This window comes from Amblyomma americanum, chromosome 7 (assembly GCF_052857255.1).
Source record: "Amblyomma americanum isolate KBUSLIRL-KWMA chromosome 7, ASM5285725v1, whole genome shotgun sequence".
Lineage (NCBI taxonomy): Eukaryota > Metazoa > Arthropoda > Arachnida > Ixodida > Ixodidae > Amblyomma > Amblyomma americanum.
This window is the reverse complement of record NC_135503.1, coordinates 30,671,270-30,684,400: the sequence shown is the minus strand read 5'-3', so window position 1 is coordinate 30,684,400 and position 13,131 is coordinate 30,671,270. Positions and strand designations below refer to the sequence as shown.

At 46.2% G+C, this 13,131-nt stretch overlaps 2 protein-coding genes across 3 annotated transcripts; both read left to right on the top strand.

The window, feature by feature from the left end:
- Positions 1–95: 95 nt before the first annotated feature.
- On the top strand, positions 96–2,455 carry LOC144098780 (methylmalonyl-CoA mutase, mitochondrial-like). The gene has a single exon (XM_077631647.1). The coding sequence runs from the start codon at positions 99–101 to the stop codon at positions 2,412–2,414; it is 2,316 nt and encodes a 771-aa protein (XP_077487773.1). The 5' UTR covers positions 96–98; the 3' UTR covers positions 2,415–2,455.
- A 2,379-nt stretch (positions 2,456–4,834) lies between these two features.
- On the top strand, positions 4,835–11,242 carry mora (cysteine and histidine rich domain containing protein). 2 transcript variants are annotated; one of them, XM_077631643.1, is made up of 10 exons: positions 4,835–4,957; positions 5,440–5,536; positions 5,796–5,902; positions 6,101–6,193; positions 7,328–7,493; positions 7,557–7,609; positions 9,187–9,257; positions 9,385–9,484; positions 10,310–10,501; positions 10,962–11,242. In XM_077631643.1, the coding sequence occupies exons 2-10, from the start codon at positions 5,464–5,466 to the stop codon at positions 11,112–11,114; spliced, it is 1,008 nt and encodes a 335-aa protein (XP_077487769.1). In that variant the 5' UTR covers positions 4,835–4,957; positions 5,440–5,463; the 3' UTR covers positions 11,115–11,242. The 2 variants fall into 2 exon arrangements, with proteins under 2 accessions (XP_077487769.1, XP_077487771.1); XM_077631645.1 differs by lacking the exon at positions 4,835–4,957 and adding an exon at positions 5,026–5,166.
- Positions 11,243–13,131: the final 1,889 nt, after the last annotated feature.

The window sequence follows — 13,131 nt, the reverse complement described above, 5'->3', positions numbered from 1 at the left end:
TTGGCCCTTAGCTCGATATCATCATATCACCGTATGCTATGAGACATATTCTGTGAACTGACTGTGCGCGGAAGTAAGTCGAAACAAAATTGTCAAGCATGCTGCGGGCATCCAAGTCCTGGCGTAGTCTCTTCTACAAGAGCACGTATGTGCAGTCTTCGTGGGACTCTACCAGCGCTACCGCGGGCGCTGCCGCTCCGGCAGCGGCCCCGTCTCCGGCAGCCGCTCCGGCGAGTGCTCCGGCTGCGTCCAGTAGTGTGGACTTCAAGTTCCCCCCTGAATGGACGAAACGTGCTACCAAGCAGCTCAAAGGAAAGCCGCCGGAGACCCTCAAGTGGGAGACGGCAGAAGGTATCACCATAAAGCCCCTGTACACAAGCGAGGACACTAAGGGGCTGCCTGAAGACTACCCGGGGATGTTCCCCTTCACGAGGGGGCCTTACCCTACCATGTATGCAGGTCGACCGTGGACGATTCGTCAGTACGCCGGTTTCAGTACTGTCGAGGAAAGTAACAAATTCTACAAGGACAACATAAAGGCCGGCGTGCAGGGACTGTCGGTCGCCTTCGATCTGGCTACGCACTGCGGGTACGACTCCGATAATCCGCGAGTCAAAGGAGATGTCGGGATGGCCGGTGTGGCTGTCGATTCGGTCGAAGACATGAAGGCCCTCTTTGATGGTATACCCTTGGAGAAAATCTCAGTGTCCATGACCATGAACGGTGCTGTTATTCCCGTGCTGGCGATGTTCATTGTCGCCGGAGAGGAACAGGGTGTGGAAGTGGGACACCTGTCGGGAACAATCCAAAATGACATCCTCAAGGAGTTTATGGTGCGGAACACATACATCTATCCCCCAGAACCGTCAATGCGCATCATCGGCGACATCTTCTCGTTCGTCTCGAAGAACATGCCGAAATACAACTCCATCTCCATCTCGGGCTACCATATCCAAGAGGCGGGGGCAAACAACGTCCTAGAACTGGCATTTACAATTGCAGATGGACTCGAATACTGCAGGACAGGACTGAAAGCCGGTATGAGCATTGATGACTTTGCACCTAGGTTGTCGTTCTTCTGGGGTATTGGCATGAAATTTTACATGGAGATTGCAAAAATGAGGGCAGCACGCAGGCTGTGGGCTACCCTGATTAAGCAGAATTTCAACCCTAAAAACGAAAATTCGCTGAAGCTTCGTACTCACTCCCAGACTTCAGGCTGGTCTCTTACGGAGCAAGATCCTTACAACAACATTGTACGCACTACAATAGAAGCTATGGCATCTGTGTTCGGTGGAACTCAATCTCTCCACACCAATGCATTTGACGAGGCCCTTGCACTCCCATCTCGATTCAGTGCAAGGATTGCTAGAAATACTCAAATTATACTCCAGGAAGAGAGTGGGATACCACATGTGATAGATCCTTGGGGAGGCTCGTATCTCATGGAGAAGCTCACAGCTGAGGTATACGATGAAGCTCTCAAGGTGATCAATGAAGTCGAAGAACTGGGAGGCATGGCAAAGGCTGTTTCATCAGGCATGCCTAAACTGCGCATTGAGGAATGTGCAGCCAGAAAGCAGGCTCTAATTGACAGTGGCAAGGAAGTTATTGTGGGTGTGAATAAATATCGGCTTGAAAAGGAGGACCCCATTGACGTCTTGATGGTCGACAACACAAAAGTGAGAAACTCTCAAATTGCCAAGATAGAGCAAATCCGCAAGAGCCGAGACAATGCAAAAACTGAAGCAGCTCTCGACGCCATTACTGAGTCTGCCAAGACTGGAGAAGGCAACCTATTAGCCTTGGCCATTGAAGCGGCTAGACTGAGGGCCACTGTTGGCGAGATTTCATATGCCATGGAAAAAGTGTTTGGCCGCCATGTTGCATCTGACAGAATGGTTTCTGGTGCCTACAAGTCTACATTCGGAGAAGACGAAGAAATTTCATCTGTGATTGCCAAAGTGAATGCTTTCCAGGAACGTGAGGGACGACGACCACGTATTCTTGTGGCCAAGATGGGACAGGATGGCCATGACAGGGGTGCTAAAGTTATAGCCACTGGATTCGCTGACATGGGATTCGATGTGGATATCGGACCCCTCTTTCAGACCCCAGAAGAAGTTGCCCAACAGGCAATTGATGCCGACGTGCACGTTGTTGGTGTGAGCAGCTTGGCTGCTGGTCACAAGACACTTGTGCCAGAGCTGGTGAAAGCCCTGCAGAAAATGAATAGGCCAGACATCCACATTGTTGTGGGAGGCGTCATTCCACCACAAGATTATGACTTCCTGTATAAAGCAGGTGCAGCTGCAATCTTTGGCCCTGGCACACGCATACCGAAATGTGCTGAGCAGGTGCTTGAGGTGATTGCAGGAAAAGGGAAAAAGGAAAAAGAAGAGCAGCATGCATGATCACCATATTGGAAAATAAACATGCTTCTGTAAAATCTCTATTTTGGATTTTCTCTTTGGTGTGTAGATTATGTGCTGCAGGCAGTGCTAATTGCAATAGAACCCACTGACGTGTCTAGACAAAGCTGAGCATCGGAGTAGTGTGTTCCTATATTGAGCAAGCTAGCAAGGGTTTAGATGGGCAGTTGAGTTTATTTTGGGCTGAAAGGGAAGCACATGCTACGCGAGATGGAGAAAAAGAAATCTAAATTGTGAACGTTGAGCTCATGTTTTAATTTTTTCCTGTCTTGCGTAGAGGAGCATTATCAGTGCATATAGTGTGCATTCTTTTGTCAGTTTTTTTTTTGTCAGCCTAGTTTTCATGTAAGGCTGATTATGCAAGTGTTCTGCAGGAAAACTAGCCTTGTGAAAATTGATATTGCAGGCATAAATGTGCACAAGGAAAGCAAGTGCGTGGCAGTGAAAAATACAGTTTATTCTTCCTACTCTAACAAAAAAACCTGTGAAAACCAAAAGACGGGAGTGGGCACACACATACACAGTGTCGTACAGCGTGTGTGTGTGCCTACTCCTGGTCCTGTCTCTTGGTTTTCACTGGCTTTTTGCTGGAACATGAACAACCAACTCGCTCAGCAATTCATGCTTTTGAATTACTATTCGTCCTATTGAACAATGCCGAGCCGATCATGCCCATGCCCATCGGGCACAGGCAACAACATTTTATTTGTCAGTAGTTTTGTGGCCCCAACATATGCTCTTCGTCAAACAAGTCTTAATTTGTCTAAAAACTGTGATGAAAAAGAGAAATCTCACACATTTTGCCCTCCACAGATGTGTACCACTGGTCAGCGATGCAAACTGACAGCAATAGCTGTGCTGTGCCCTTCAACTCCAAGAGCATGTGCACACTATAACATGCATGCACATACACACCTTCATTAATTTTTAGTGGAGACGTCCGCGTTCGTCCATTCACAGTTTTAATTTGTTTGAAAATGAAAATTGGTGCTTGGGGAAAGGAAATGGTGCAGTATCTGTCTCCTGTATGGGGGGAAACCTGAACCGCCTTGTAAGGGAAGGGATAATTAAAGGAGGGACTACATAAGAGAAAAAGGAAGAAAGTGGTGTCGTAGTGGAGGGCTGACCCGCCGCGGTGGCTCAGTGGTTACTCAGTGGTTAGGGCGCTCGGCTACTGATCAAGAGTTCCCGGGTTCGAACTCGACCGCGGCGGCTGCGTTTTCATGGAGGCGAAACGCTATGGCGCCCGTGTGCTGTGCGATGTCAGTGCACGTTAAAGATCCCCAGGTGCTCGAAATTATTCCGGAGCCCTCCACTACGGCAGCTCTTCCTTTATTCTTTCACTCCCTCCTTTATCCCTTCCCTTACGGCGCTTTTCGGGTGTCCCCCGATATGTGAGACAGATACTGCGCCATTTCCTTTCCCAAAAACCAATTTTTTTTCAGAAAATCCGGCGTCAGCTTTGTCAGTGTTGTGAGCGAAAAAGCAGGTCACGTGACTTTGTGACTCTGGCTCGAGATCTCTACTTCCGAGCCGGAGCAGAACCGCCCGACTGCAAAGAACTAGACGAGAGACTGCAGAATTACACGGAAATAACTGAAAACTACAGATTACAAAGGAGACTAGTCCCTCCACCGAACAGAGAGCTCGGAAGCAAAGAGGCGACGATCTGGCGCAGATTACAGGCAGGAAATTACATTAATCCGGTCGGGGCATCGCACGTCCTCAAAGATGAAGACATAGATGATAAGTGCAAAAAATGTGGAGAGAGGGGGACCCTCGATCACGTAATTTGGGGCTGTGTAGACTTAATCCCCAGGGGCTAACGAAGGAATTGATAGTAGAGAAGCCTGGGAGACCCTTCTGCGGAGCACGGACCCCGTCAAGCAGAAGCAAGCTATTCATCTGGCGGTGGAGGCCGTGAAGAGCCAGCAACTCTTTGCCTGCCTTTAATCGCGGGGGTCCCGGCCCCTACCCCCTAGGCCTGCGTGCCGGGGGTAGGGAGTAGGGGGCCTCCCTTCTGATGGAAATAAAGGTTTTTGGAATGGAATGGAATTCACCGTTGCAGGTGGCCCAATGGTCGCGAGAGCTAGTTGCTCAGGGATAGCAACCTGGGTCTCACTAAAGCTCCCCTCATGACGTTTTCGACAAGAGGGGCTTTAGGTCTCGAAAGCCCCACCGGCTTGAAACCGATTAACGCTATCGCATCATACCTCAAGGACGAGCTTCGTGTCTCAAGTTTTTTTTTTTTTGTTATGGTATAGCAGAAAGGCTCCATCTGCGCTGCTTTGGCGCATGTTCACGCTTCACCTTGCTTCATTACACAGTGCAAAGAGCTTAAAATGTTCGAAAGCTCACTCCCATCGCCGCGGCGGTCGGGACCTCGGGTTTGGTATCATCATCATGGCTGTTCGTTACGTCGTCGTCGTTACGTCACATCAATTTGTTGTTGATGTTTTTTGTCGGCGTATTCAGCTGTAGCGTGCTCAGTTGCATCGTAGCTCGGCTGGCGGGTACTTCTGTGGGTAGGTGTCTTTGATCCCCGACTTTTGCTGTGTTGCGTTAAGCTGTATTTGAAGCCAGAGTTTATGTTCAGCGTCGGCCGAGGGTTGTTTTGTCGTTCCATGGTGGGGCCACGCTGCCCAGCCGTGGCCACAAGGGATTCGCTCTAGCTGGTACCTCCTTCTAGAAAGTTCCTTCGAAGTTTCTGGGTGACATCAGGCTCATAGCCCACGTACTATCACGCACCAGGTTTCCATTCGCTTGTCTGTTGTTGAGCGAAGTGTACTGTCATCCGGCGTGTTTACGAGCTAAATCGTCTCCGCGGGAGGGGCTCTCCGGTGTTGGGTGATCCGTGATACGGTGTTCCGTGGAAAACAGGTTCATAGAATATCTTGTGCTTCCCTACCACCGAAGGATTTGTAGGTAATTTCGTTTACACTGCGCTTAAAATTGTAGTCGTTCAGATGCTTCGTGCTTAGCAACCACAGGGTTCCTTTTTCCACAGGAATCGCTGCCCAAGACTTTAGTCATGCCCAAGACTTTGCTGCAGTGCTACAACAAAGGATGCCTCAAAAAGTTCGACCCAAGCGAGAACGCTCCAGGTGAGGCCACTAATAGCGTGACGCGCGTTTGTGCCGTGCTAAAAAGCGCCGAAAAACAATACATCATTCTGCTTATATGGTCTAGTATCGAGCACCCTTGCTTGTCACCGCGACATGTGCTTTGAATAAACGTGTGTTGCCTGTGACTCAATTTAAAAGCTGCAGATTCGTCGAGACGGAAACTTGTGGAATCAGTTTAACTTGCGTTATCCTTCAGAACGTTTACACGGATTCGTTTTATGTGTTGCTGCTGTTTCAGATGCTTGCATACACCACCCGGGAAAGCCTGTGTTCCACGATGCCTACAAGAGTTGGTCATGCTGTAAAGCTAGGACCACGGATTTCACGGAGTTCCTAAATATAAAGGTAAGCGGCCCGTTTTTCCGGGGCTGATAGCGGTGCTAGCAACGAAATGAAGTTAAGAATGCAGCCAGAGGATATTGTAGATGCTTAAGATAACCGAAAGCTTGCTGGCCAAGAGTGCCTTGTCGATGCACAAATACCTTTTGTTTTTAAGTTTACCGTTACCGAGGTATTCATGTGCATTTAATGCTCTTATTTCAGGGCTGTGCCAAATCTTACCATCAAGACCAGAAGCCCCCGGAGTCGCCGAAACCAGAAAGGAAAATCGATAATGAAAATGAGGCCCAAGTTGAGGTACAGTACTTTGTGTCTACTTCATACTTTTGATCCTCTTTTCCTTGACGGGAACACCTGTTTTTTTGTTTTTTTTATGGGGGCACCACTTATCTTGGTCGCTGTGCCTTGAGACATTCTGAGCATCGTCCACATATACTAGGTGCCAAGTGCTAGTAATGCCTTTTATCGCCATTTGTTCAGTGCTGCAGTGTCTGCTATGTGGTAAGACAAGCATAAGGACTAGACTAGATGCCCTCATTTAATGAGGAAATACTTGCTGCCACATGATTTCAGTTAAAGCAGTAGCCAAAGTGTACTGTCAAAAAATAAGCATTTGTCTGTGCTGTGCTACTGCTTGAGGCGCAGTTTATGCATGGGTCTTACCTGCTGCTAACACAAAAATCCTGCCTCGTTTTCCAAAGGACATAGTTACTGAGCAATGCGAAGAACTGTGGTCTCTGTCTGTCGAATGCTAAGGGGTGACCGCTGTTGGAGGCGATTGAAAAATATTGGCATATTCTGTTAGATCTTTCCCAGTGGTGATGAGAGTAAGGCAGAACGCATGGTTTTGGTAGGAATTTATGTTTAAAGGAACACTGAGGACAAATTGAAGTTAGCCTGTATTGAAAGACTATGGCATTCTAGCAACAAAGAGACCACTCTTGTTGAAAGTTGAGATTTTCTGAGCTGGAAAAAATGAAATACACTGGTCAATTCTGCTAGTAAAGTACTTGCATCAACACTGAATTTTTGGCGCAGATCCCAGAGGCTAGGTTACGCAGCCATTCACTTCAAAATGGCAGCAATCAGTCCTTGGTGTAGGCGTGACGAGTTTGAACCGAGTAGCGGCAAGATTTTAAAATTCAATTTTCTCTGCTATAAATGTTTTTTTTTTGTGTCTGAAAAAATGCTAACGTACCCGGAGAGATGACATTTTCAGAAGCGCTAAAACACCGAGGACGCAGAGGGAACAGACAGGGACGAGCGGAGAGAGCGAGACAATCCATTTCTACTAACAAGAACACTAATTGGGTGGTCCTGCCTTCAGTGTTCCTTTAACGCTTACAAATTTTGCATAAGCATTTTAGCTCATTGCTTTCAGAGAGCCATCCATTTATTGCACTGTAACTAGTGCTTTCTTTATCGTTTCAGCCTCCCAAACCAGAAAACCCACCGCCACGTGCACGGATAATTCCCGTGATCAGACCCGATGAGAATGACCCAATGGTGCGGCTAAGGAGCTCGGTCGGGTCAAGTTTAACTCCTCTTCTGAACAAGCTTTCCTTGGAGAAGAAGGCAGATGTTCCTGAAACTGAAGGTAAGGGTCTTTCAAAAACAGTTTCAAAAACAGTTTTCAGACAATCCATGTTTTAACTTTCAGCTGAAAGCGTTGTGACAGTTGGCACGACTTGCAAGAATGCTGGATGTCGGCAGGTAAGTTGTTTCTCATTAGCAAGAGTGGTGTTTGTGAAGGAGCTGTGCTGCTGGCCTGGTTGATCCATTCTTGAAAGCAAACAGTGCATGCATGAACAAAGGACGGTCTCATCTGTATGCATATGTGCTCTCTCAAACAATTGTGAACTGGTGTTTGCCCTGCCTTGGTGCTAAGGCACTGCTAAAACAGCCGTTTTCTTTCAGAAACCTTTTTCCAAGCATTCTATCTGAAAAGAGTGACAGGGCATCAAACAGTTCTGTTTCCTCTGTCTTTAACCTTCCTTTTCAATTAGTTTTTTTAGTAGCAACTCGGGCTAAACTCTCCCTTGTAGACACTGTGTCACCCATTTACACGAAAATTACCTATTTCCAGCAAGCTGGACTTTATCTTCTCACCTCATCTTCTGCCGCAGTTTCTTTTGTCCAACAATCTGTTGCAAGCTGCTACATTAGGAGGACATCTTCGAGGGCAGACCTCTGCTTATTTAGCGGTGGGTAGACTATCAGACAGGTTTGAATAATAGAGCTTGCCCTGATTGGGCTAGAGTTGCTATCTTCGAGAGCTGTTTCCAATAAGAAGCTTCATACAGATCACTTAATGACTTGAATGCCAATAGGAAGCTCCTCTACCAGTTTTAACTATTTTATTGTGATTGCCCACAGTTTTGATCCTTTTAATTCTTCACTGACACGTTGCTTACTGTGGAGTTTCTGTGCCGAGTGTGCACTGGGCTACATCTTGTGGCATGTAGGTAAGTGGTTGGGCCAGACCATTACTGCAAATAAATAATCTAACATCTGTTTTTACTTACCGTTTCTGTGCATTCATTTTGTTTGTTTGTGAAGCAGTGTGGACAGCAGCTATGAAGAGTACGTTTTGCGATGTTAAACTCTTTGCAGCTATGAAGTTTTCCCTCTGTGCGACCATTGCAGCCAGTAATTGTTTTGTGAGCAGTAGTGAAGAATCACTACTGCTTTTCACGAAGAGTTTATGTGCCTCCAACATGTTTTGTCCTTTTACAGTTTTAACTCTTAATGGATTCATTCTCTTGGGTAGAGGCTAGTGTGTTTGCTACGGATCTTGAATAACCTGCATTGTCGAAGAACTGGCGCAAGCCCATTCTGTATAACACAAGAGTAGAAAACATTGCGTGATGGCCACAGTGCCAAAGTGAGCTGGCCTACTCCGTGCTTGCATTTGAGAGCAAGAAAGGAAAGCTGCAAAAAATTCCCTCAGGAGATGATGTGTATCAAACAAGGAAGAACTGGGATTTTGTAATGGATACGAGAGCTTGGAAGGTACTTCCCGGTGCAGAACCATTATCCTTCAGTGCTCTGTGGGACCTGGGTAATGACGCCAAATGGTTGTACAAGATTTCTGCAGTGAAAGTTTTCTAAGACTTGCCTATTACTGCAATTCCATTCCTCTCTGAAGCAATCTTTTGCACTGCAAGAGACTACTACAGTCACAAAAATCTACAAGTGTAAAATATTTTGCTTAAAATTTGTATACCGTGGGTTTTGGTGCTTTCAATTTTGGCATGCTGAAAGGTTGCTTATGCCTGCTGCTTTTTCAGACATACCAGGGTGAACACAGCAACCTGGAGACCTGTCTCTACCATTCGGGCTTCCCAATATTTCACGAGGGGCAAGTGCCTTTCTCTCTAATTCTACACATATTGTTCAGATTTGTGATGGGATTTGAAACCAGGCATAAGCTTCTGTTTGCCCTACTTTCCTCGATTATAACTCTGCCCTTCGTGTGGCAACTGCAGGATGAAGTACTGGACCTGCTGCCAACGAAAGACTTCTGATTTTGCCAACTTCCTGGAACAGCAAGGCTGCACATCAGGGAGCCACACGTGGATCAAAAAGGTATTGACAAGTAGGCTCACGGCGACCATCCTTACAAAAAGTATATAAAATTGTTAACCATACTGGTGTTAAAACAGTGCAGCATGAACGGTGCAGAAGCAAGGAAAGGCAAAGTTGGAGAAAAAAGGAAAGGAGTACGTTTTGGGAATGCCGCCAAAATGCAGCTACCAGTCCGAAAACTGCGAGTGCTAACGGTGCCACTGTATTCGAAAGTGCAGGTAGCACCACCTGGTAATACATGCACTGCAAAGTGTTGCATCTGGAGCATGAGTGATAGCACCCTTTATTATGCACTAGTGTAGTAGCAATGCATATCGGTTATTGTGGCCCCCAGTCCAGTTTACATTGCCACAGCTGGTCTGAACTTGAGGTCAAGTAGCCGTGGTGCCAGTGCAAAGACCTCGGAATTTGGCATGACTAGTGAAGACCAGGAATGAGTAAAGTGTAGAATAGTTTTGTCTTGCCACTGCTCGCCTATGGGACAACGGTTTGGGGGTTAACAAAAAGGCTTGAAATTAAATTGCACACAGTGCAGCAAGCTATGGAAAGGAAAATCATACAGGTTACATCAAGAGACAGGGGAGAGCAAAGCGGGTTGGTGACAAAAGCAAAGTAATGACGTCCCAGCTCAAATCTACCTAGAATCAAGAATAGGAAATGAACTTGATCAGGCCATATAACGTGGAGAACAGATAACTGATAGCCTCTTAGCTTCAGGCAACAGAATGGATTCTGAGAGAAGATTAATGTAGCAAGCATGCCTGGGCTGTTGTCCTATGGACTTTGAGGGATTTTCAGCTGACGATATACATTTGGCATATGCAGAAGACTGCGGAAACACAGGCATCTTGTCGTTACGACTGGTACCAGACGGGGAGCTCCGTGGTGATCAGTGTCTTCACCAAGCTGCCCATACCCGATGAATCGTATGTTGAGGCAAACCCGGTTAAGTTGCATCTGCACATCACCTTTGGGCAAGACCGTGCCATCTTCGACCAAGTATTTGTTCTTAACGGAGTAAGTACCAAAGGTTTGGATCTTTCCTTGCTATGCCTGTGGTTACTGCAGTTGAGGGCAGCTTTTCCATTGCTTCATGCAGCTAGGCGATTTTTGTGCCTCTTTCGCAGTATGATGTGTTGTCCTGAAGAGGCCTCATAATGCAAGCTAAGAGTGACACAAATGTTTACACAACTCTGGGTAGTGTTTGTGCTTGTTTGGAGGCTTGTTCTTGCTATTGGTAAGCAGTTTGCACATTGCTACAGGCCCCATTAGCTGTGTCATTAATTAAAGTAAACTTGTATTCTGCTTTGTCAAAAGCAAAACGTCCGATACGATTTTGATATGCTGGTCAAAAAAAAACAACAACTTGCAATCGACAGTGAAACATTATTGTTAAGGCTTCCGATTGTTACTGCAGAAGGTGCCAAAGAGACAAGGCTCATCGTTACATTTCCCCTCTATTCACTTCATGCTACAGGTGGTCGATGTGGAGAAAAGTTCGGTGCAGTACCTCGGAACCAAAGTAGAAGTGAACCTCAAGAAAAGAGACCCTCTTGGCTGGCGGATGCTGACCCTTCCACCCCCGAAACCAAAAATCCAGGATGGCGATGGAGATACCGAAAATACTTAATATAAAGCCTTATGCCATGCATCTTTCACTGCAACAAGAAAGGGAAATGTTGAAGAGCTTACCAAATGCAAAGCATGTGCCTCGCTGGTCAACAGCCTATGGTTGTCATTAAAGAAACTTGTTCTGCATTATTTTCACATTTCTTCCCATGCCATCATGTGAGCAATACGGCTCACTACTTGCATTGTGTGGACTGACACAGTCATGTCTGGGTTTTTGCTTGGAGACTAACCACTTTACAGTCCCTTCAGTCATGGTGTCTCCATAGTGAAAATTGGTTTTTGAGGAAAGGAAATGGCACAGTGACTGTCTCACTTCTTAGTGGACACCTGAACTGTGTTGTGAAGGAAGGGGGTAGTGAAAGAAAAAAAAAAAGCATGAGGTGCCTTAGTGCGACTCTGGAGTAATTTTGACCACCTGAGGATCTTTAACAAGTAATGACATCACACAGTGCATGGACGCATTTTGCATTCCGCCTCCATCAATACTCCGCTGCCAATGGGCACTCCACCTAAGTAGCAGAGTGCCCTGACCACTGAGCCACCAAAGCAAGTGCGTCTCCATTCTCCACATAATGCAGGGAAGCCACCCTCACTGGCACTTGACCTGCTGCCGCCGCATGCTGTGCTGGGAAGCCGCCTAATTGGCGTTCAGCGCTCGGTTTTTTGTGGCCTCCGCAATCGCCGTGAGTGGTTTCGAAAAAGCGCTAAAACATTGGAAAAGGTCTCTCCCCGTTGCAGTCCCTTCACCAATTGAACTGCACTTCTCCTGCTCAGGTTATTGGTGAAATTTCATACTATGAATTTTGGATATATTGAACTATTTTACAATTTGTTTAACCTGTTCGCTGTAACTAGGTTTTACTGGAAGCCTTAGTTTCAAGAATATCGTTCTTGATTTTGCATTTTTTTTTTCAGGTATGATTATTTTTCAACCTAAATAAAAATCAATGTTCAACAAACCTTTTTTTTCTATCTGCTCGATGTAGGTTTTTTGGTTTGGGTCTAAAAATTAATATGAAAAAAATGTAATGTTCAGCTGCCTCGGAAGAGAACAGCAGTTTGACTGATAGTGAGGCGCTGGAAATGGTAAGGAATACATCTACCTTCGACAGGTAGTGACTGCAGATCCAGATCGCGAGAGTGAAATAACTGGAACAAACTGGGTTGGAGCGCATTTGGCAGGTTCTCTCAAATCATGAACGACAGTTTACCAATATCCACCAAGAAAAGTATATAACCTCAGTATCTTGCTGGTACCAGTCTATGGGGCAGAAACGCTGAGGCAAACTAAAAGGGCTCAGCTTAAATTGAGGGCAACGCAGAGAGCTATGGAAAGGAAAATAATAGACGTGGCATTAAAGGACAGGAAGAGGGCAGAGTGGGTCAGGGAACAAACATGGGTTAACGACATCCTAGTTGAGATCAAGAAGGGGGGTAATGGGCTAGGGCAGGACACGTACTGAAAAAGCAAGATAACCGATGGTCGGTAACAGCAATGAACTGGGCACCAAGGAAAGGCAAGTGCAGCAGGTGGCAGCAGAGTTAGGTGGGTGGATGAGGTTAAGAAGCTCACAAGGATAAGGTGGTTGCAGATGGAACAGGACAGGGTTAATTAGAAACGCATGGGAGAGGCCTTTGTTGTCCAGTGGGCACAGTCAGGTTGATGACGATGATAATGGTGGCTCTTTGGCTTAGAGTTTACTTTCTTTTTATTCAGTGAATATCTGAACTTGCCAGTTTCAGAAGATGAAATTTTGTTACAACTCCCTTTATGTGGTGCAATAGCCCAGTTTACTACGAAATGCAATTTTTTACTGCTCCAAAAGCTGTCACATCTGTAAAAAAATGCCATTTTTCCTGCAACAAAAGCTGCCACAAGATGCCTGTTGTCGGTTCTACTGAACCCCGAAAGCACTGCTATGCCACAATGTGGACATGCGAGGAGCCAACAAATTACACAGGGAATCATCTTGGAGAGTGGGTATTTTTGCTGTGCAATCTTCTTATCTTCCTTT

Excerpts from the sequence above, each read along its gene's own strand:
- LOC144098780 (XM_077631647.1), top strand. The coding sequence starts at position 99 with ATGCTGCGGGCATCCAAGTCCTGGCGTAGTCTCTTCTACAAGAGCACG.
- mora (XM_077631643.1), top strand. The coding sequence starts at position 5,464 with ATGCCCAAGACTTTGCTGCAGTGCTACAACAAAGGATGCCTCAAAAAG. Across the intron at positions 5,537-5,795 it reads CCCAAGCGAGAACGCTCCAG|ATGCTTGCATACACCACCCG; the intron begins GTGAGGCCACTA and ends CTGCTGTTTCAG. Across the intron at positions 7,494-7,556 it reads AGATGTTCCTGAAACTGAAG|CTGAAAGCGTTGTGACAGTT; the intron begins GTAAGGGTCTTT and ends TTTAACTTTCAG.